At 38.0% G+C, this 23,927-nt stretch overlaps 1 protein-coding gene across 6 annotated transcripts in view; it reads left to right on the top strand.

The window, feature by feature from the left end:
* Window positions 1-20,501, top strand: part of LOC143029767 (rhomboid-related protein 2-like) — a 49,589-nt gene extending 29,088 nt beyond the window's left edge. For 5 of the 6 annotated variants that reach the window (XM_076192687.1, XM_076192686.1, XM_076192683.1 and 2 more), the window contains exons 3-8: window positions 6,318-6,509; window positions 7,910-8,071; window positions 16,815-16,960; window positions 18,805-19,018; window positions 19,124-19,237; window positions 20,198-20,501. In XM_076192687.1, the coding sequence (XP_076048802.1) occupies window positions 6,318-6,509; window positions 7,910-8,071; window positions 16,815-16,960; window positions 18,805-19,018; window positions 19,124-19,237; window positions 20,198-20,428 (1,059 nt within the window). In that variant the 3' untranslated portion in view covers window positions 20,429-20,501. Of the gene's footprint in view, window positions 1-6,317; window positions 6,541-7,909; window positions 8,072-16,814; window positions 16,961-18,804; window positions 19,019-19,123; window positions 19,238-20,197 lie in introns of all 6 variants that reach the window. The other variant, XM_076192688.1, reaches the window with a different exon arrangement.
* The last annotated feature ends 3,426 nt before the right edge of the window (window positions 20,502-23,927 follow it).

The raw sequence follows: 23,927 nt of genomic DNA, 5'->3' as shown, positions 1-23,927 counted from the left end.
AGAGGAAAGAGAGGAGGAAAAAAAGAAAAGACATGAAACTAAGAAAAAAACGAGAACAGAACAGAGTCAGAAAAAGAGAAATTCTATTGGAGAGTAGTGAATATGAAAGTGAGGAAATACGACATACTAGAGAAAAACAAAAGGGAAACAGAGAATACAATGGAAATGGCAGAAAACTAAGAGTGTCTTACACAAATATAGATGGATTAATAATAGGATTGAATGAGCTGAATGATTATCTGAAGGAAAAATAACCGGACATAATGGGAATTGTAGAAACGAAATTAAAAGGTCCACTACCACCCAACAGTGTAGGACATGATGCATATAATTATTGGATTAGAAACAGAGAGATAAAACAAGGGGTGGAGTTATGTTCCTGACTAAGAAGGATATAAACGTGAGGTGTGTCACATATGGAAAAAATACAGTAGAGATGATTATGATCGAAGTGGAAGACGGAGATAAGAAGAGCAGAAAGTTTGTGATAAATTATGTGCCTCCAAAAACAGTCTCGTGGGAAGAGAGTGAACATAAGTGTATGTTAGAAGACACAAGGATAGCATTAAATAAGATAATGGAAGATGGAGGAAGAATAGTTATGATGGGCGACTTTAATTGCAAAGAAGTCTGCTGGGAAGAGATGACAGTAAAGGGCGGAGACGGCTCATGGGGAAATGTTCTACTCGAGATGATTATTGACCATACAATGACACAGTGGATACAGGAGAACACTAGGTATAGAAATGAAGAACCATCGAGACTAGACCTAATAATCACATCTGAACCTAGAATAGTGGAAAAGATTGAATATAAAACACCAATAAGTAAAAGTGACCACATATTGATTGAACTGGAACTAAACAAGGAAAAATACATGAAAAGAAATGAACAATATAGAAAAGGAAGAATGATGTATGAAAAAACAAACTTTGATAAAATAAGAGAATTCTTTCAAAAAGAAAACTGGGAAGGAATATACAAAGAAGAAACAACAGTGGAAGAGAAATGGAATATTTTGACAAAAAATTTATAAAAAAAAAAAAAAAAAAAAGAGTGGAAAAGTATGTCCCGAGACAAAAACAAGAAAAAGAATATGTAAAGTGCTGGTACAACAAAAGTTATAGGGAGTTAAAAGACAAAAGAGATAAAGCTTGGACCAAATTGAAGAAAGACAAAAGACCTGAAAAATGGAAATATATATACTTGTTATAGAAATAAATATGTACAAGCATGCAGAGAGGAAAAGAGAAAATATGAAAAAGATGTCATAGAAAAATGTAAAGATCAACCAAAATTATTTTACAGATTTGTAAACAACAAACTGAAAAACAAACAAGATTTGGAGAAATTAAGACAAGGAGGAGTTGAATACACAGAGGAGATAGAAATGGCAGAAATTATGAACAAACATTTTAAATCGGTGTTTACAAGGGAGAACATACAACCTGAAGAGATTGAATGGAGAAAGTCCCCCCTATGAAAGAAATAGAAGTAACAAAGAATGAAATAATGAAACACTTGAGTGATCTTGATGTCAGAAAATCGCATGGACCAGATGAAATAGCAAACTGGATTTTGAAAGAATGCAGGAATGAACTGGCAGACAAAATACATAGCATAATAAACAGTTTCTTGAAAGAAGGAAAAGTTCCAGAAGATTGGAAAAAAGCAAATATAGTACCTATATATAAAGGGGGAAATAAAGAAGACCCTACCAACTATAGACCAGTCTCTCTAACAAGTACAATAGGAAAAATTTGTGAAAGAATTGTCAAAAGTAGATGGGTAAAATATTTAGAAAAAAAAAACAATGTGCTAAATCCAAAGCAATTTGGATTCAGACAAGGACGATCATGCATCACCAATTTAATATGTTTCTATTCAAGGCTAATAGATATAATACAAGAAAGAGATGGATGGGCTGATTGTGCATTTCTAGACCTAAAAAAAGCTTTTGACAAAGTACCACATAAGAAGTTGCTTAAGAAATTAGAAACTGAAGGAGGAATACAGGGCAAACTGCTTAAATGGATGGAAGACTTTTTGCAAGAAAGAAAAATGAGAGTAGTGATAAGAGACAAACACTCAAAATGGGATGAAGTAATAAGTGGTGTTCCACAAGGAACAGTTCTGGCCCCAATAATGTTTGCTATATATATTAATTATATGGATGAAGAAATTGAAAGTTATATGAGCTTCTTTGCAGATGATGCAAAACTGTTAAAAAAGTGAACACGGAAGAAGATTGTGAGTCACTACAGAGTGATCTAAATAAAGTATGGGAATGGAGTAGGAAGTGAGAGATGGAGTTCAACACTAAAAAGTGTAGTATAATGGAATTTGGAAAAAGCAAAAACAGAATAACAGGATCATATAAATTGGGAGAAGAAAGAATAAAAAAAGTAGAAAATGAGAAGGACCTGGGAGTCATTGTTATGAATAATATGTCACCTAAGAAACATATAGATAAGATTTTTGGAGAAACTTATAATTTGATAAGTACAATCAAAGTGGCATTTACATACCTGGATGAAGAAATGGTGAAGAAAATTCTAATCACTCTGATAAGACCAAGATTGGAATATGCAGCAACGATGTGGTCACCAAGCACAAAAAATGTATAAAAAAACTTGAAAGAATACAAAGAGCAATTACAAAATTGGCACCAACACTCTCAAAACTATCATATGAAGAGAGACTAGCAAAACTTGAGCTACAGACACAAAGGATTACAAAGGATTACAAAGGCAAAGCATGCCGACAGGAGACCTTTTGATCCATATCTAGGTCGGATGAAAAAAAAAAAAAAAAAAAAAAAAAAAAAAAAAAAAAAAAAAAAAAAAAAAATCATATTAATAATAAATTAAAACTATAACAATGTAAATAACAATTCAAATACATAAATAAATGCATTGGTATAGTTGAATAACAAACAAACAGGTAAATAGTAATTGATAATAAATTGACATATAACTAATAATAAATGAAAATCAGACAGACAAATTATAACAAAACAAAAACAAATAATATAACATAAATTATAATAATTACAGCATCTTACTTAGGTATTTATCTAAATGATTCTTAAAGCTTCGAACTGAACTACATTGCACTACCTGTGCAGGAAGTTTATTCCATTCATTAACTACACGGTTGGCAAAATTGTTTCTACCTACTTCCAAATTGAATCTATTTCCGGACAGTTTGAGACCATTGTTTCTTGTCTGATTCTCATTCAATGTGAAAATTTGGTCACTTTTGATGTTGTCAATTCCCTTTAAAATCTTAAAGACCTGTATCAAGTCACCTCTGAGTCTACGCTTTTTTAGGGAAAACAGATTCATGTGCTTAAGTCGATTTTCGTATGATTTATTTTTGATATTTGGAATCAGTTTTGTGGCTCGCCGTTGTACTTTTTCCAGTCTGTCAATGTCTTTAATGAGATTCGGTGACCATACGGAAACAGCATATTCCAAATGTGGACGAACTAACGATTTATATAGCTTGTTAATGAGTGATGGACTTTTGAAATCAAAAGATCGCGCAATCAATCCCAGAATCTTATTTGCTTTCTCAGAGGCTGAAATACACTGCTTGGATGATTTGAGGTCGTTACTGATAATTACGCCGAGATCTTTTTCACTATCCACTTTTGTTAACGAATTTCCAAATAACTTGTAATCGTACTTACTGTTATTTTTACCTATGTGCATTACCTTGCATTTACTTGTATTAAATTTCATTAGCCACTTTTCAGACCATTGCTGTAATTTATCTAAATCTTCTTGAATATCTAATTGGTTTGAGTGATCATTTGCCACTCCGCACAGTTTTGTATCATCAGCAAATTTGGAAACAGTAGATTTTAGTCCATGGTCTATATCATTTATATATACTATGAATAGAAGTGGCCCAAGAACAGAACCCTGAGGAACTCCACTTGCAACACTTTTCCATCCAGAAGTTTTTCCATTTAAAACAACTCTCTGTTTTCGACCTTTCAACCAATTACTAGTCCAACCTAATAGGCTACCACTTATTCCATGCAAAGCTAATTTAGTAAGTAGTCTTTCGTGTGGGACGGTATCAAAAGCTTTTGCAAAGTCTAGATATATTAAATCTATATTGTTTCTTTTGTCATAATTCGAGACAACTGTGTTGTAGAATTCGAGTAAGTTAGTCACGCAAGAACGTTTCCGTCTGAAACCATGTTGGCTATCATTTATCAAACGGTTACTTTCTAAATGATATTCGATAGCATCTCTGATGATAGTTTCCATTATTTTTCCTACGATCGAAGTCAAACTAATAGGCCTATAGTTATTTGGTTTCTTTTTGTCACCTTTTTTGAATATGGGAGTAACGTTAGCTAGCTTCCATTCTCTTGGGACATCTCCGGATATGATGGATTTCTTGAAAATAATTTCTAATGGAACAACAATCTCATTTTTCATTTCCTTTAAGATTCTTGGATGCCAACCGTCAGGCCCTGGTGTTTTATTAACTTTGAGTTTGTCTATACACCTTTTAATTGTTTCTTTTGTTATATTTACCGTAGTGAGTAAGTTTACCCCAGACTTTTCACAGGTTTCAGTTTGGAATTCACTTTGAGGTGTTTCGTTTACGAATACCGAGCTAAAATAATTGTTTAAGAGATTACACATTCCTTCATTTGAATATTCAAGTTGACCGTCAGCAGATAATAGTGGACCAATGTGATTCCTAACAACCTTTTTATCTCTAATGTAACTATAGAATTCTTTGGGATTCTCTTTGGATTTCTCAGCGATGTTCATTTCGTATTGTCGTTTTCTTTTTCTTATTGTCTTTTTTAAATCTCTCTGTATTGATACATAACTTTCATAGTCATTAGATGCACCCGAGCACTTATATTTCTTATAAGCCTGTCTCTTTTTAGCAATACTTTTTTCAGTTTCTTTGTCGAGCCACTTTGGGCGAGCCTGATTTGGGGGACGTCTGTCCTTAAAAGGAATGTAAGTTTGAATCATCTTAGTGAGCGTATTTTGAAATATTTCCCACATCTGATCTACAGGTCTTTCGTTTAATTTTGCCTCCCAATCTGTAAGCTGAAGCTCCTGACGTAGTTCTATGAACTGAGCTTTACTGAAATCGGGTATTTTAGAAGCACAAGTATCTATTCTAAAATTGTTTAGGAGTTTGAATCTGACTAAGTTGTGATCGCTATTTGCAACAGATTCACCGACTTCTACATCAGTTGCCATGCTTTCGCGGCTAGTGATCAATAAATCGAGTAAGTTTCCATATCTTGTGGGCTCTTTTACATGCTGAATTAAGTAATTGTCACCAAGAAAATCAATCAAGCGACTACCTATATGGCCATGTTCAAGGGTCATCCAATCAATGTCAGTAAAATTGAAATCACCCATTATCAATAAATCCCGGTTGCAGAAACTAGACAGTTCTTGAAATAACAGTTTGTCGTCTGCTAATGATAATGTCTTTGGCCTATATATTACACCTATATTCATTTTTTGTCCATTTGTTTGGGTTAACTCAACCCACAAACTGTCATATGCATCCTGTTTCACTTTCTCTAAAACACAAGCATGAACATTGTTTTTAACGTACAATAGAACACCCCCACCTTTCTTGTGGTTTCTATCCTGATGAAAGTGTTTAAATCCCGCAATATTAAATTCAGCTTCGAACTCTGTACCATTTAACCATGTCTCAGTTATTCCTATCATATCGAGATTTTCGCTTTTGACATACGCCTGTATTTCTTGAAATTTGTTCCTAATACTACGGGCATTAAAGTACATAGTTTTAAGAAACTCCTGATTATTTCTTTTTGACACTAGAGCAAAGAAGAAAGAGAGGAGATTTGATAGCTATTTACAGAATCATGAAAGGCATAGAAATTATTGATAGAGAGAATCTGATAAAATGGGATGATAGAAATACAAGAGGACACGGAAAGAAAATCAAGAAAGACAGCTATAGAAGAGATCTGAAAAAGAACAGCTTTCCTCACAGAGTAATAGACAGTTGGAACAAGTTAGATGAGAAAGTGGTGTGTGCAAAAACAATACATGAATTTAAAAATAGCTTAGATAAAATGAGATATGAAGACGGGACACAACGAGCATAGCTCCCCTTCCCGTAAAATACAACTAGGTAAATACATACACATGCACAACTATATGTATAATGTGTGTATGTGTATGTTTGTGTGTGTAATACATTGGAGAGGTCATTTTGATCATGTGTCTGGGATTTGAGCTTGCTCAAGTTATCATTATATTATAATAATAATTATTATTATCTTGCAGGAAAAATGGGCGAGGCGCTGGTCGAAGCTTGACTATGATGGTATAGGCAGGGTGCCCCTTGAGAGGGTCAAGTACTATATGCTGATGGAAACCGAAGCCAAGTTTTATGAGGACAAGGAGGTGCTGGAGCTCCTGAAGAGGGTTGACAGCAACGAGGATGGTTACATCAACTACGAGGAGTACATGGAACTTGTTAGTTCTTTGGCCTGAGTTGCAGAAGCTGGTGAATTCATATCTTGTCCCCCAAACCCTTCCCTATGCCTCATAGCCTTGTCCTCTTGAACTATACACTAAGCATGCATGTGTATGCATATGGGTTTACTTAATTGTATCTATTTTTAGTGTACAGGAAAAGAGCAATGCTAATGGGGCCCTGACTTACCCTCCATCTATTATGCTTAGTTTTGAATTTGTTTTTGGTTTCGGCTTTGGCTATATAATCTAGGCTCTTGCAAAAGTTGATATATCTGTATATAAAATTGTAGCTCTTAACACTCTTCAGACATGTGGTCTTTCAATTTCTTCCCATGAGCTTGTGGTGCCATTCCATCCTAAGTCGAGAGATCTTCTCTGTCAGTTTTATTCACTCCCTTCAGTTGCTTCAACCCTACAATCAAGTTCTCTCTCTTTTAATGATGGCAGGTCTAATGGTACTAGTCTCTCCTCATATAGATTATCTGCAAGGTTGGGATTTTTTTTTTTTTTTTTATCATCAGGTTCATATAATTGAATTTGTGCAGAAACCATAACACTATGGCAAATTGCAGTCTAGGATGGATTAGGCTCCATAAAATGAAAGTCACTTTTATGTTTGTCAATGCATGGTTTGTACAAAGTTGTCATTGAGCAACATAACCAGATACCTCTCCTCTTTTTTTAACATTCCATGCAGTAATCATTGATGGTCCTTTTCAGCTTTTGCATTTTTTTGGCATTAGAATTAATTATTCCACTCTTGGGTTTAGGCTTGTATATCCTGTTTAAAACTTTTTGTAACAATCTAGTCTATGAAATGGGTGGGAGTGTTTTTATGCCTTTCCCTTTTTGGCTACCTCCCTTGAAAGGGGGAAAAAGCCTTGGTATATGTATGTATGTAGTCTATGTTTTACTCCTCTGTTCTTTGCATTATCTAGAGATATGTTGATATAGCTTGTACCTTCCATATTGTCATTACATAGATAAGGAGCATTATAGGTACCAATATTGACCCATGTGGGACTGTGCTAGTCACTGCCCTCTATCCTGACATTTTATCCTTTACTACAGTTCTTGTGTACTTGTACTTAAGAAATCTTTCCTCCAGTCAAATAGCTTTGGAAGGTTTTTATTCCTTGTTGGACCTCTTTAGGCTTCATCTCAGTCATTCTTTTTCCTCTTTGGCTGAACCATACCCCTTCTCTCTTAACCTCCTGCTAAAATAAAAAAATTCTTCTCTTTGTCTTCTTGAATTCTGCACTCATACCAGTTTCAATGAATATAATTTATTTGCATCTTCCTTACACATACCAGTTTCAATGAATATAATTTATTTGCATCTTCCTTACACATACCAGTTTCAATGAATATAATTTATTTGCATCTTCCTTCTGTAGATGCTGCACACTCCGAAGGATACGCCAACCCGGAGGTTCCTCCGGCGTCTGGCCTTTATGGTCGTCCCACGAAGTGCCCGGGACCTAAAGACTCGGATGTATTTGGAGGAGTACAGCTGCATGCCCCCTCCTTTCTTTGTCATCCTCATCTCTATGGCTGAAGTAAGTATTATGTAGCAGATGGGAAATCTAAGGGAGAATCTGTAGAGAGAAGGAAAGATATTTTAATGAGGACATTGTAGGTAAATCCAAAGATAAAACAGAACTATTCAAAACTGTTCTACTGGTTTATCAGTGATAAATTGAAACATAAAAAAGGAACCACCAAATTTATATTGGGTGTTGAGGCAATTGAAGCTTGAGCTTAGGCAGAAATAATGAAAGTTTCCGGTCTCTTCACAAAGGAGAGTATGTGGGTAGAAGTAAGTAATAGTACAAGGTTAAAAACTATTAATATAGAAATGAAAAGTGCTCAGTTTTGGGGATCAAAGAATATGAGAAAAGCCTTAGGGTCTTTCTAGTAGCTGAATATATTAATGGATCTTCAGTTTGGTTCTAGGTCTGGAAGATCATGTGTAAACCTGTTAAAGTTTTACTCCAGAGTGATTGATGTGCTGCAAGAAAGGGATGTGTGGATTGTTTGTGCATAGATCTAAAAATGCCTTTCATAGAGTACCTCAAAGTCAATATCTGTGAAAACTGGAGAATATTGGAGGACTATACTATTTTCTACAAAGGTTTTGTAGAAATTGTGTGAAGGAAATTAGAATGTTGGGTTAAGGAAAGGTAGAAATACCAATCCAAACCTTTGTGGAGTCAACCCATGATGGTTGTGTGACACCAGGGCATTGTGAAGATGATGGGTGTGGCCCCATTCTGAGTAGGATGCAGGAGTAGCTCTTTGATTTGAATGAAGGAACATCAGTGTTCTGTACAGCTGGTATGCTTGGTTAGGGACAGAGACTTCAAGACTTGACAGGTAATCACCAGTTTTGCCAGAAATGAAACCTGGGAAGCAAAAGGTAGAGCATGTAAGAAATTAAGGAATGTGAATTAAAGGAGGGTGTAAAAGATAAATGCAGGCAAAAGTAAGAATGTCTGGGAAGATCCTTCTGGGAGTGAACCCAGCAGAGTCCAGGCTTAGCACAGTTGATGCAGCTATGTCCACCTGCCAGGGACAAAGACCAGCTAGGGAGCCCCTCTCAACACAAAGGTGAAAAAAAAAATGCCCAGGATGTAACACTTCACCCCATACTATTCAACACATCATGGACACAATCACACATGCAAACAACACAACATACTCTCCATAAAGGATTTGTGGGAAAACCCTGTTTCAGCCATGGCATTCCTTGGGGAGACGGGACTGCTCGGACAGACAGTCCAGGGAATAACAATAACAACAACAACCTTTCCACCCCTGCTCTTCTCATCTCCTTGTTTCTCACTCTATCCACCCTATTAACCCCTACTGTACTTCTCAGGTATTTCATCTCAAACACATTTAAACTCTTCGTCTCTTATGTTTCATGTTTCTGTCCCATACAGTGCTGTTGACTCCTTGCTTCTTATGTTTTTATGTGCAGTGGTAGGGTATATGTTGAATATGCTCTTGTATGAGAATGACTTTTTTTTTTTTTTTCTTAGAGAAATTTCTTTCCAATATTAGGGTGCATCTTTCAAGATGCAGTGTTTTGTAAGCCATAAAATATGGTAGTCTATTAAAGCCCCATCTACCACCCTTTCTCATGTGTACTTATGCTTGACTTTCTAAAGACTGTTAGCTATCATCAACTCTCATAACACATCACCATCAACTCACCACTACGAATTTTTCCTGGCACTCCACACTTCCCAACTTCTCCGCCTTTTAGTTCATCTCCTACCCTAGCAATGATATCTCCCAAAACCACTACATTGATTTTTCTCCCTAAACCTTCTATGCACTCGTTTAAATCTATCCAAAAAGTTTCCCTTTGCTCTACTACCAGGCCCAAATGCACTTACAAAAACCCACATCTCCCTTCCTAGTTTCACCTTCATCCACATTAACCTTGAAGAAAACTCCTTCCACTCCACCACACTCTTACCTTTCTCTTCATTTACTAGTATAGCCATCCCTTCTCTCCCTCATCCTCTCTTCACACCCAACTCCCTCCCCACTACACTCCCAAACTCAAACTCACCCCTCCCTTTCAACTTGGTTTCACTCAATACCAACACATCCAGTTTTCTTCTCACAAACTGCCTATCCCTTCCCTTTTACTCTCATCTGTACCACATCCATGCACATTAAAAGACCCAAATCTTAGGGTTCTGGTTGGAAAACTCCCAGACTCTCTTATGCCTTTTTTTTTTTATCCTCCATCCCGTTTTAGTTGCCTTCTACAACTTGAGTGGAAACACTTGGTGGCAGTATTCTTTCTTCCCTACCACAGGGCCCAGCAAAAAGGAAATGTACACTCAGAGAAGTGGCACAGGACAGTATTAAAAGTGGGGGAGACTGCATAACGGAGGGGCAGTCACAGTGTAGTAAAGCATTATTTCTCAACGAGTATATATATATATATATATATGAGTGTGTGTGTGTGTGTATGTATATATATATATATATATATATATATATATATATGAGTGTGTGTGTGTGTGTATGTATATATATATATATATATATATATATATATATGTATGTACACACACACACGCCTAGGTCTTTTAATCCAATACTCATCAACTGCCACTTGTGTGGACATTTGAGCCCAGGACATAAGCCTATCTGCCACCCTTCCATCCACCACCCTCTCCCATGTGTACTTATGGTTGACTTTCTTCCTGAACACTGTATTTGCTTTCATCAACTCTCTTTCAAGACACATCTCCACCATTATCTTCACTATGATTCTTTCCTGGAACTCCATACTTGCCAATCTCTCCATCTATTGGTTCATTTCCTACCCTAGCATTAAGGTCTCCCAATACGACTACATTGACATTTCTCCCTAATCCCTCTATGCACTCATTTAAATCCATTAAAAAAGCTTCCCTTTCCTCTATGCTCTTCTCACTACCAGACCCATGTGCACTTACAAAAACCCACATCTCCCTTCTTAACTTCACCTTCACCCACATTAACCTTGAAGAAACTTCCTTCCACTCCACTACATGCTTACTTCTTCACTTACTAGTATAGCCACCCCTTCTCTCCCTCATCCTCTCTTCACTCCTGAGAACCTCCCAACTACACTCCCGAACTCATACTCTCCCCTCCCTTTCAACTTAGATTCACTCAATGCCAAGACATCCATCTTTCTTCCCACAAACATACTGTCTATCTCTTCCCTTTTACTCTCATCTGAACCACATCCATGCATATTAAAAGACCCAAACCTTAGGGTACTGGTTGGAAAACTCCCAGACCCTCTTATGCCTTTACTTTTTTTAGGAATGATGTCCCTGTGGGGCTACAGATAGTAGGATTCCTAATCCTATCCCCCGTCCCATTTTTTGTCGCCTCATACGACTCAAGTGGGAAGACTTGGTGGCAGCATTCTTTTCCCCCACCACAGGGTAGGCGAAAAAAAAGGAAATGAATATTCAGAGAAATGGTACAGGACAGTAACAAGGGGTTGGGGGACAGTATAACAGAGGGACAGTTGCAGTATAATAAAAGTGTCATCACTTCTCTATGAACAGTCTTCCTCTATCACAGACAAGATGATGTGTGGCTCTGGTCCATAGGGGCACCCTATATAAACCCTAAAGTATCAACTGCATGCTACTTTGCCACAATAACATGCACACATACAAACAAAGATTGTCCAAATTGGAACTACCAACTCTGGAACAAAGAAGAGAAAGAGAAGATCTACTGACTATTTATAGAATCATGAAAGGAATGGAAATCCTAGATAGAGATGATTTATTAAAATGGGACAATGGAAAAACAAGAGGACATGAAAAGAAACTCAAAAAGGAGAATTACAGAAGTGATCTGAAGAAGAATAGCTTCCCACACAGAGTGGTAGATACCTGGAATAAATTAGATAAGGAAAAGGAAACGGTGTGTGCAAACACTATTTGTGGAGAATATTATGACTTCCAACAGATTTCCCATCTCTTTTAATACGAATGTTGACGGTATAAGTTAATCTAGGTGACCGTCCCACCGAGTTAATACTGGGATACTCTGCGTGAACTTTGTCTACAACTTTCAACACTACAAAACTACGTACCTGTGAACAGCAGGGAACTCATCGAACCCTGAGACTCCTACATCATGCTCGGTCAATCTGTTGACCACGCAGGTGACTGAACCATCATTACTAATTGAGCCACGCAATATATGTGATGCAGTGGTGACTGATTGTAATCCCATACATAAATTGTGGGATTTAGATGTCATGGGTATTAACCCGAATCAGGAATCTCCAAATGATGTAAAGGCATTCAAACATTATGAAGGAACTGCACGGTATGAGGAAGGAAAGTACTGGGTGGAACTTCCCTTGAAGACGAACCATCCATTCCTCCCCCATAACTACGGATTTTACCTTAGGGCAAATGCATCATCAAAAGAAAATATTTAAGAATCAACTGGAGTTATTACGATGTTATCACAACATTGTTATGGAACAATTAAAAACGATAAGTTTTTATTTTACTATCAACCAGAGGTTTTGCTGGTCATAAAAACCTTGTGAAATCTATATGAGGTTGCAGACCTGTGTAGAAAGGCCTTTTCGATATCTACTAGAAATGCAAACTGGTTGATCCTGAGTTTAATTAGGGAATCACTTAATTTTTCTGTGAGAGACCAGTTAACAAACAATCGTCCAATGAGGCATTTCACCTTGAACTTTTGGCACTGCAATTGTACACAACCCGCAAATGAGTGGTTGCAGACTGCTTGTGCACAGCATGGTGAGGTAGATAATGAGTATTAGGGTTCACTATTGAGTCAATAAATTCTTCAATAATTTTAGCCTTTAATTGTTCCATGATAATGTTGTGATAGCATTGTAGTAACTCCGGTTGATTCTTAAGTCTTTTCCTTTGATGATGCATTTGCCCTGTGGCAAGTCCATAGTTATGGGGGAGGAATGGATGGTTCGTCTTAAAGGGAAGTTCCACCCAATATTTTCCTTCCTTATACCGTACAGTTCCTTCATAATGTTTGAATGCCTTTACATCATTTGGAGATTCCTGGTTCAGGACATCTAAATCCCACAATTTATGTATTGGATTACAATCATGTATCGTATATAGTGCGTGGTTCAATTAGTAATGATGGTTCACTCACCTGCGGGGTCAACAGGTTGACCGAGCAGGATGTAGGAGTCTCATCGCAGTGATCAGGTATGATACCATAGATCAAGTGCCCAACTTGGGACGGAATAAGATCCACTTTGTTCACAGTAGTTATCCCATACAGAAAAAGTCTGATGAAATCTGCTCCCATCAGTAGTTGAATATTATCTACTACATCGGAGTGTATATCTTTACCTGCCAATCGAATGCCCAATTGCTCTAATTTATTGGCAGTTGTCAATAACCCAGGAGTGGTTATCTGTTTGGGCATTTCCTCCACTATAGCCATCGTGACTTTCTTCCTACGTCTGCCTAAGACAATGTCGAGTTTCACTATTTCATAACTCTTCTGTCTTCCTTGCCTATCAAAGCAATCTAAAGTCATGTTCACGTTGGTTACAGATTTAAGCTCTAATTTACTAGCCAAATCTCTGAGTATAAAGGATCTTTGAGAACCTTGGTCAAAAAATGCTCGTGTTCTTTCTACCTTTCCGGCTCTTGAACACACTGTCACTGTTGCTGTTGGCAAAGCTATACTATAATTGGCTCCCTGTTTTTTGTCAGAGATGACCGACATAACCTGCGTGGCAGATTTTGGACCTCGTGAGTTACCAGAATCTGACGAGTCATCATTTGTTTCAGGCTGGGGTCTAGAGTTTCCAGTCAGTTCAACGGAATCACTGTACTGATCATTCCGATTGCCGCTATTAGCTTTATGAACATTAACTACATTTGAGAGTTTTTGTTTGCTTGATAAGTTGCTTACGCACAGAAAGGAGTGATGTTTTCCCTTTTGACAGTGGGGGCATACTCCAAGTACGGTAGTGCATTCATTTGTGTCATGTGCCTTGATGCACCTTTGACATCTATTCATTACCTTGAGTTTATCCTTTCTGGCCGGCAGTGTGTTGTATTGCGTACAATCATGACTTTTATGATCTTGCTTGCAAAAGAAGCATGACCTCCAGCCTACTGTGGTTGAATAAGTTCCTATTGATGCTGCTGTGTTGTTGCGTTTCGGAACTTGGTTACTGTCATTAGGACGTCTAGCTACCGGTTTGGTTAGCGTGACTTTCTTTTGACTTACCTCCGGAATAATTATTCCTAGAGTTGGGTCTACACCCATAAATTCTACTAGGGTTTTAAGTCCCTCTTTAATCTGATCTATAGTATAGTACATTGACTTGTAAAAGTCGCAGAACCACTTGCTTAGATCACCTGGGAATTTCAGCAGGAGTAATTCCTCAATCAACCAACTCCCACCTTGTATATCTACACGTGGATGATGTTCTAACTGCTTTAATGTATTATCTATTTCTAATTTGAAGCGTAACACGTCTTGCTTGTTATACTTCGGTGATTCAAGTTGGATGAGTTTCCTTATCAGGGTTCGAGTAACTTTCTTCTCGTCCCCGTAATGTTGCTTAAGGGATGTGACCGCTGTGTCATAATCGGACGCTTGTCCCTTAAGTCCTGTGAGGTATTGCCTCGCTGAGCCCTTTATACATTGATTGAGGTAGGTAAATTTCGTACTCTCATCAATGTCGGACCTTTCATGTACCATGGAATTGAACTGGTTCCAAAATTGGGTCCACTCTAAATGATTTCCATGGAATTCCGCTATTTGATGTCAGGGAGTTTTGCTCTAAAACCTAGATGGTTGGGACTTGCAGATCGAGAGGGAGTTGGTTGCGCCCCCTGGCATGTGACGTATTTGGCTGCCTGCACTCGTAAGTCCTGGATCTCTTCTACAAATTTTAAATGGCTAGCTAATTTCTCATCGTAGTCATTTTCCTCCGAATGGATTAGAGAGAATTCTAACCATTTATCTACATAGGTCTCCAATTTAATTTCTAATTTATTGTTGGCCTTTTCTATAAATCCAACACCAACGTTATCATTAACCCCCTTCATCAGTTCATTTTTCGCGTACGTTACGTGGCCGCGATAGCTTGTAATACTATTCCATCTGACTTCGTTAGCCATGATGATGGTACTGAATGGTACATATGATTGACCTGTAAACTATGAAGCTTCTTCTTGAAGCGTAAATGACTGGCAAATAACCAATATATATCATTTATTATTATGAATGCAATGTTTGTTTATAGGTCAATTAAAATGGTAATAACAAGTATGTAGTTTTGCGTAATGAACGTTGTAATGTTCACAATCCACAGGGTATCCGGTTCGAAGGACCAGCTTAAAAGAAAATTGGGCTATGCAATCTGTGGAGAATATTATGACTTCCAACAGATTTCCCATCTCTTTTAATACGAATGTTGATGGTATAAGTTAATCTAGGTGACCGTCCCACCGAGTTAATACTGGGATACTCTGCGTGAACTTTGTATACAACTTTCAACACTACAAAACTACGTACCTGTGAACAGCAGGGAACTCATCGAACCCTGAAACGTATAATGGCATCACAAAGCATCATGTATCTTTATGAATATGTAATTATTTCCATTATTCATATTGGTTTGAATATTTCATTGAACTAAATTTGTGACTTACCGTGGCCTTGGGGCCACTTGGAAATCTTCTTTGTCTTTGTTCTGGTTAATGACGGTGATGTGCGTAACGAACTTCGGGCGTGGCATGGAGGGGGAGTATGGGAATGGGAAAGGATATAGGTAGCTGAGGGGAAATGGTTCTCTCACAGAATCCCCTCACTGATTTAAGACACGCTTCGTCGTATATGCACTTCACACATGATTTATATGAGGTCTGTGATTGGGGTGAATTCATATCATCCCCTAGTCACTAATCACTAACACTTTGGTCAATTACATTTCTTGTCTCGGACTTGTCTTGTCCTCAACTTGAACTCAACCACGCCAACACTGACAGTTTTGGCGCCAGAGGGGCCTCCTTGGTGCCGAACGCCTAGTGACCTTTGGCCTATCGTTGCCAAGGGTCTATAGGAAGTACAACTTCACCTTAACTGAAGTGAAAATGTTGCACGATACATATATTATGTGATCCCCATGCATAGGAACTACAGATGGGTAATACACCAGAACCAATACTCAAGACTGAGAAGACACCAAGTGGTAAATAAAATGATTAATAATGAAAATGACATATCGGTAACTCGACATTCCTGAGAGGGGTTAGAACAACCGGCTTGTGGTAACTAAGGGGTGTCGAGTCCTTACAAAATGCTTTATATAATATTTTCGTATATAGAAACAAAAATGATAGGCCACTCTATCTAAATGGAAAAAGTAATACTGTATAATCTGTTATGCATGCTTTCATATACTAAGTCTCTACAATACCAATTTCATACAGCTTGATATGCTTAATTGCTGTATTTCAATCTTAATCCTAATTCTACAGCTATCAATTTACTAAATTAACTGAGGCCGAAACCACAGATGTCTATATTAATATGTAATAATAGTCTATTTACTCTAAAAATGCCTCTGTCGGGATTTATTCCCGACACTATTCAAGATTTTAAGAAAAAACTTGACGCTGAAAGATACAAAGATGGGTCACCACGAGCATAGCTCCCTTTCCATATAATATAACTAGGTAAATATGCTATAATCACTAATTTGTCATCATAAACCACTGATGTTTTCAGATTGCCTTTTTCATCTACTATGCTGTCGACATGGGGGAACCTGTCGTCTCAAATGGTCCTTGCCCTGTCTACTCCCCACTTACTTATAATCCATACAGAAGACGTGAAGCATGGAGATACCTCACCTATATGTTCATACATTCAGGGTATGCAATTTTTTTTTTCCTAGTGGCTTGTTTTTCCTTGTCTGTTTTTGTTAATATAATTGAAATGACTGGCATTATATTATTTTGTTCCCTGACATTCAAGTTGTATTTATATAGTGGATAGCCTGGACAGGATTTATGATTGCAGCCAATTAGAGCCAAGTATAGAAAAAAGAAAGGGGTGGGGAGTAGGCAATTGCTCAATCAGTCTATTGCCTGAGTAGACTCAGCTCCCAGGTAACCAGCAACAGTCACTGCATTGGCTCGTAAGTTATTCAAGTGAGAAATATAATGTTGTTTTCTGGGTCAAGTAGTGTAAGATGAAGTGTTCATTGGCTTCTGTGTGATTGCCTGTGCTCAGGGCAATAATACAATACAATTGAACCTTGGATAACGAACGCCCCATTCAACAAACAAATCCGTTAATGAACAAGTTTTGTGAAAATTTTTTGTCTGTTAACAAATGATACTTTGGGGTACAAATATACATATACACTTGAACACACAATTCGACAGTGCATTGGAAGTGTTTGTAACTGCTGCCCAGGACTGAAATAATTTCAGTATCACTGCACTGCGAGCCGTTACTCCAACTCTTATGGGCAGGAAGTTGGGTGTGTGTGTGTAAGGTCACAGCATTACCCATAGATCTGTAATATATGAACTCTGAGCTCTCTTCTGGGAGGGAAATAGCTGTTGATCACAAGTCCAACATATGATCCAAAACCATGGTGAATCACAATCCCACTAGCTCAGTAGTGCTTTAGCAAACCTTTAGTTTAAAAACAGTCACAGAACAGATTAAGTTTTTTATTCAAGGTTCCACTGCACATCTTTCCTGAATGACTTGTGGTCGTGCCTGGAGACTGTTGCAAGTTCCCTGAAGGCTACAGGTCTTTGCAGAAGAGACCAGGGAGAACAGACTGACTGACTGATGGTTGAATCTGAGGGAGTTTGTTTCTATGGCCAGTCCTTTTCTTTATTGGTATTTAGTGCTGGATGATGACCTGAAAGTAGCCATACTAGTGTGGTTTTTGCTTCTCATAGGAGAAATTTTTCTATGGGGTTAATGTTTGGAACATAGATTAGTGAATTTAATGGCTGGTTTTTCAGTTGAGATGCAAGTAAAGCAGACTTTAGTTCGGTTCACAAAACTCATCATACATACAAAATCAGGTGTAATGGTTTAATTTTAAGTACCTGCATGGAGTGATTCCAACTGAGGATAACCCAAAAGAGCATTTAAAACATATTTCCATTAGGATTCATTTTGTGTAAGTACGAATTAAGAAATTTATTTTTTGGGAGTCATCATCATGAAGCTCGCTGGCTGAGTGGGTTAGGGCGTCGATACTTGTGGCGAAGGTCGAGGTGAGGGCGGTTCGAATCCTGCCACCGGCAAAGTTGAACCAAGGGCATGGTTCATTAAATTCCATGCTACAAAGCCCTCTGTGAGGGGCACCGTCCTAGCCTCCCGATAGGGGTTAGTGTGTGACGTGAAAAAAAAAAAAAAAATCACCATGAGTGGATGAAAGGGAAAAGGCTCCTTCTATGATGAAGAAGTAGGGGTAATCCAGTCCTGGCTCTTTGGCCCTGCTGCGGAAGCACTGTCTTGTTGCATTGCTCTCGATATAAGCAGGGTGATGTGGGATAGTGATGACCATTCATCCACAAAGTGCTGAGATGGGAGAGGCATTAAATGATTTTACCCTTCTTAAAGGAGAGAAAAAGTTCTTGGTATGTGCATTTGCATACACACACACATAAACATATATATATATTCCTTATCCATATTAATTTCCCTTACTACATTGGTAAAATTCATATGTATTTACCTATTCCAGTTATGTACATCTCATCAACAACTTACTGGTACAGCTGATCCTTGGTATTCCTCTTGAGATGGTGCACAAGTGGTGGCGGGTCATACTGGTGTATTTTTCTGGTGTTCTTGTAGGAGCTCTTCTCACGTCAGTGACAGACCCACATACATATTTGGTTGGGGCCTCAGGGGGTGTCTATGCCATTGAATATGCTTTTCTCGGAAACCTGATTTTGGTAAGTTATATCTAAGTTGTTACAGTTTAGATTTATTATTACTATTTTGTATTAGTAATGATAAGTAATAGATATTTGGATGTTAATTAGATTTTGTTTTTATAGAATTGGAAGCACTTCTATTATCCATGGGTCCATGCTGTCTTTCTTGGAGTGCTGACCTGTGTAGATGTTGGCTTTGCTATATGGGACACATACTTTTCAGTTGATCCGTCCAATGTAAGTCCAGTGACCATACGTTTGCATTTTAGTTCCATCTCTCTCTTTTTTGTGTGTGTATGTAAATAGCCAGAAAGGAAGACAGGGAGTGTCTTAATCAATTGGTCATTTGTTGCTTCAAATTTCTCTGATTAGAAATCCCTTACAACTGAGAGTGCTTCTGTCTTTGGGAACAGTACTTTACCAGAGAGGTGGGTAGAATCTTGAAGGCAGTCTAGGGTACAGGGGGAATGTCTGTCAAACAGGGAGGAGAGAGGGCAGGAGATAGGTGTGAGTAGAGAGTGGTTGTGAATAGATGATATATTGATATGAACTGAAGGGATTTCTTGTCTGCTCTAAATTTTGGGGTTGACCAGCTTCAGCTCTTAGGCCCCACTGTGGAGGTACTGTGTCTTTCTGCATTGGTTCTGACTTGAGCACTGGGTAGGGAGGATCCTTCATTCACAAGGAGCTAACATTAAAGGGGCAAGAAATAGGTGTTGGATGGCTGTAGGATGAGTGACGAGCTGGTGTATGCCTTGGCTGGAATATCCCCTTATAAAGGGGAAAGGACCTTTTGATGTATGTAATGTATGGAATCTTTGAAAATGTCCTGGATTTTTTTTTTTTTTTTTTTTGGGGGGGGGGGAGAGACAGGGGTAGGGAGCAAGATACTGTGTAGTATCTCCTTTATAGAATATAAATATTTATCACTCCTTTATTTCCTTTGTCAAGTGTTTTATATTTATATATTGTGTTTTTACACCAGGTGCTGTCACAATATGCATTTGTATGTGGGTTTCTTCCTCTTTTAAGAGAGGTAGCAAAGTCAAAAGTACCTACTCCCACCCATTTCACTCCCATCCACCACCCTTTCTTCCCTCTCACCTTAGCTCCTCATGGATATCGGGTCATCCCTGTATCCCGCCCATACACACACACACACATATATTTATATATATTTATTTATTTTTCAACCAGACTGGTCATATGGCTCATCTTGGTGGAGCATTGGCAGGTCTCCTCGTCGGGGTCAATGTGCTGAGGAATCTGGAACGGGAACCATGGGAGAAGTATTGCTGGTGGATAGCCTTTATTATTTTTGCTGTCATCATCTTGTCTACCATTGTTCTCAGCATTGCCCTGCCTATTGGATCCTTCTACCCTTACCCAGATGAGTCTCCTCTACAGTGGCACAAACAAACCTTCTAGCTCTATACAGATCCATATATTTATATTTTTATTTACTTGTATTTTGTAGCAGTAATAATAGTAATAAATATCACATTGAGTTTCATTGACTGGAAACCCACAGCTCCACAGTAGCCAGAAGTAGGCCTTACCATTGCTCTCTCTCAGGGAAGAAAGTCTGGACTCTCCTCTGTGTTGATTTAGTAAAAGTCTGTTCTGTTTCTATCATTGGCTTACAGGAGAAGGAATAGGAGGGGAGCATTTGCCAGTTGTCACCTCTTCTTATGTGAAAAAGTAGGAACAAACTGGCAGAAGTTGATCTTACTGTGCCTCCAGATGAAGTGAGGGTACTGATGGGATTTTAAGATAATGTTAGGGAAATAGTTCTCTTTGATGTCCATATTGTAGGCAGCCATTATTTGTATGGTTTACAAAGAACATTCCAATTTGTATATAACCATATGGCCAGGTGTGTTAGAAAAGAAAAATGTGTGTGGGTATCACTTTGTATGAGGCAGGGTTGCGGAGTCGGATGGTATAAGGTCCGACTCCGAGTCCAACTCCTAGAATTCCTAGGATGCCAACTCCGACTCCGTTGATTCCTCCGACTCCGACTCCTTAACTCCTTGACCCCTATGTGGAAATCTATTCTGCAGATCCATATACCAGCCTCCCACACCTATTCAGCATGCATTTTATAAATATTTTTCATGTATATTATTTTTTACGTGGAACATTCACTAGTATGATAAATATACTCACATATACACTCACTTAGCTTTATATATACAGACGCTCCTCAACTTACGTTTTAGTTTTGTTCCGAATGGCCGAACGTAAGTTGAAAATGAACGTAAGTTGTTACTGTACCATACATCCGTAAATTCTATTACTGTATCTTATAAAACACCCTTAAAATATTAATTATACACATAACATTGTAAAATGATAACATTAATTTCAAATAAATTAAATTCAAGCAACATAAATTGAGATGGTGGAGGAGGAGGAGGCAAGGCACGTTTGTGCCATGTAAACAATGGACGCAGCGTCATGCGTAAGTATCGTTTGAACTACGGAGAGAGCGCTAAACTAAAAAATTCACCCAAATTTTTTTTTTTTTTTTTTACAGTCAGTTCAAACGTAAAATCGAAAAAACGTAAAACGAATGAACGTAAGTAGAGGAGCGTCTGTATATGCACACAAGCACGTATATTCGTATAAACATATATTAAATATATAATGGTATTATTTATGCTCATGATCATCTATCAGCTTATGAGCACTTTCAAATCTCTCATGGCAGAATTGCCACTTCAAGCTATATATTTTCTTTTTCCTTTGTGCCCCTCCCCTCCCCCCCTAAAAAAAATTCATCTGTTATTTCATTTGTCCATTCTCATAAACCTTCTATCACAATATTAGGAAAAAATGTGACAAATCACGATGAGGAAAGGTTAATGGAGGATGCCCTACCTAGAAGTTACTGCAGAATTAATTTCACCATGTTATCATAAAAACCAGGAATCAGTTCAGGAAAGAGAGAGACAACCTTCCCCTGTGCACACTGTTCATAAAACCAAACAGGTAAACCATGTTAAAAAAATAATTTTATTGGACTTGAGGAGTCGGAGTCGTATAAAGAATTTTGACTCCAACTCCGACTCTTAGTACTCTTAGAAATCCGACTCCGACTCCCAGCTAAAACCTCCGACTCCGCAACCCTGGTATGAGGTACATAAAATCATAGAAGAGTAGTTTTAAAACATGGCTAAGGTGAAGAATTTCACTACTTGGCAAAGAAAAAGAAAGAAGGGATAATATTTAAGAATACTAAATTTCTGAAGTCCCTTACTCTTGTCTCCTGAGAGGCAAGGGTTGTCATGTAATGAAGCAGTAGGGTTAAAATAACTTTGGATGTTGGGTTCTATTCTGGGGGTGTCGTGTCTTGCTGCATTGCTTATGACCAGAGGATGGGGATGACTCTTCATCCACAAAGACCCAAGAAGGGAGAACACATGGGTGTGGGATGAATGGAAAGGGCCTATTGATATATCTCTGTATACTGATAGGTTTGGTCCCTCTTGTAGGGGAGGAAGCACGCTTTTTTTTTTTTCTTTTTTTTTTTTTGTCTTGTCTCCTTGTGGATGAAGGGTCATCCCTGTCCCCTGCCCACTGCCTGGGTCTGAAGCAATTCAGCAAAACACAGCACACCCACAGCAGGACCAGCCACTTCATTTGCATGGTGACCCTCTCTCATCCTCTTGTGCAAAAATAGAGAAGACAAGGAGAAAATCCCTTTGGGCCACATCAATTTATATTTTCTCCACAACTGTTCTCCACTTTCACTTATCTCTTGCCTTCTACCTTCTCTGCTCAAGACATTGATTTATATATATATATAATGAAACTTGTTAACCCACTGTCGGAGAAAAGAAATCAGAAATACTAATTATCTGTATATTTCGACCACTGACTGTGGTCCTCTTCAGCAGAATGATACAAAGGAATAGAGTTAACAAGTATAAATATGGACAGGGAGAGAACAATTAGGAGACGCGGGCAAGGGGACTCAAGTTACTTGGGGTTGGTATGTGGGAATCTGTCCTGCTGCTTTCATAATCAATTTGTTTGCTGCCATCCATGTGATCCAGTCTGGTGACCATTGACCTTTCGATAAATTTAAATTGGGTAGGTGTTTAATGAGAGAGGATTCAATAAACAGGAAGAGACTTAACCACGAGAATAAAGGAGCATAAAAATTCCGTTAAGTATGGACAAGAAAATTCAGCTGTGTTTCTCCACACCAGTAAGGAGGACCACCGCATGGATTGGGAAAAGGCTGAAATTATTTATAAATCCCAGTGTAGTTTTCGAAGAAAAATTATTGAATCCTCTCTCCTTAAACAACTACCCAATTTTAATTTATCGAAAGGTCAATGGTCACCAGACTGGATCACATGGATGGCAGCAAACAAATTGATTATGAAAGCGGCAGGACAGATTCCCACATACCAACCCCAAGTAACTTGAGTCCCCTTGCCCGCGTCTCCTAGTTGTTCTCTCCCTGTCCATATTTATACTTGTTAACTCTATTCCTTTGTATCATTCTGCTGAAGAGGACCACAGTCAGTGGTAGAAATATACAGATAATTAGTATTTCTGATTTCTTTTCTCCGACAGTGGGTTAACAAGTTTCATTTTACCAATGTGCTATTACATTACGCTGTGCTATATATATATAATATATGATATATATATATATATATATATATTTGTAGTCCCTCTCCAGGAATTTGAAGGTGGCAATAAGGAGGAGTTAATTAGGCACAAGATGAAGTGTCTAAAAAGTATTGGTGGGAGTTGTGAGGATGGATGATAGTAAGAAATGAGGAGGCAAGGCATAGTGGGGATGAAAAGAAGTGGCAGGTATGCTTGATCAAAGAAAACTGGAATAGTTTGGGCATATGGAAAGAATGATTTGTGAAGAAAGATTAGCAATAATAGTGTGGAAGTCTGA

Source organism: Oratosquilla oratoria, chromosome 11 (assembly GCF_046742065.1).
Source record: "Oratosquilla oratoria isolate Oo_2021 chromosome 11, ASM4674206v1, whole genome shotgun sequence".
Classification (NCBI taxonomy): Eukaryota; Metazoa; Arthropoda; class Malacostraca; order Stomatopoda; family Squillidae; genus Oratosquilla; species Oratosquilla oratoria.
Note: the sequence above shows the minus strand (reverse complement) of the source record. Positions and strands in the feature narration are given on the sequence as shown.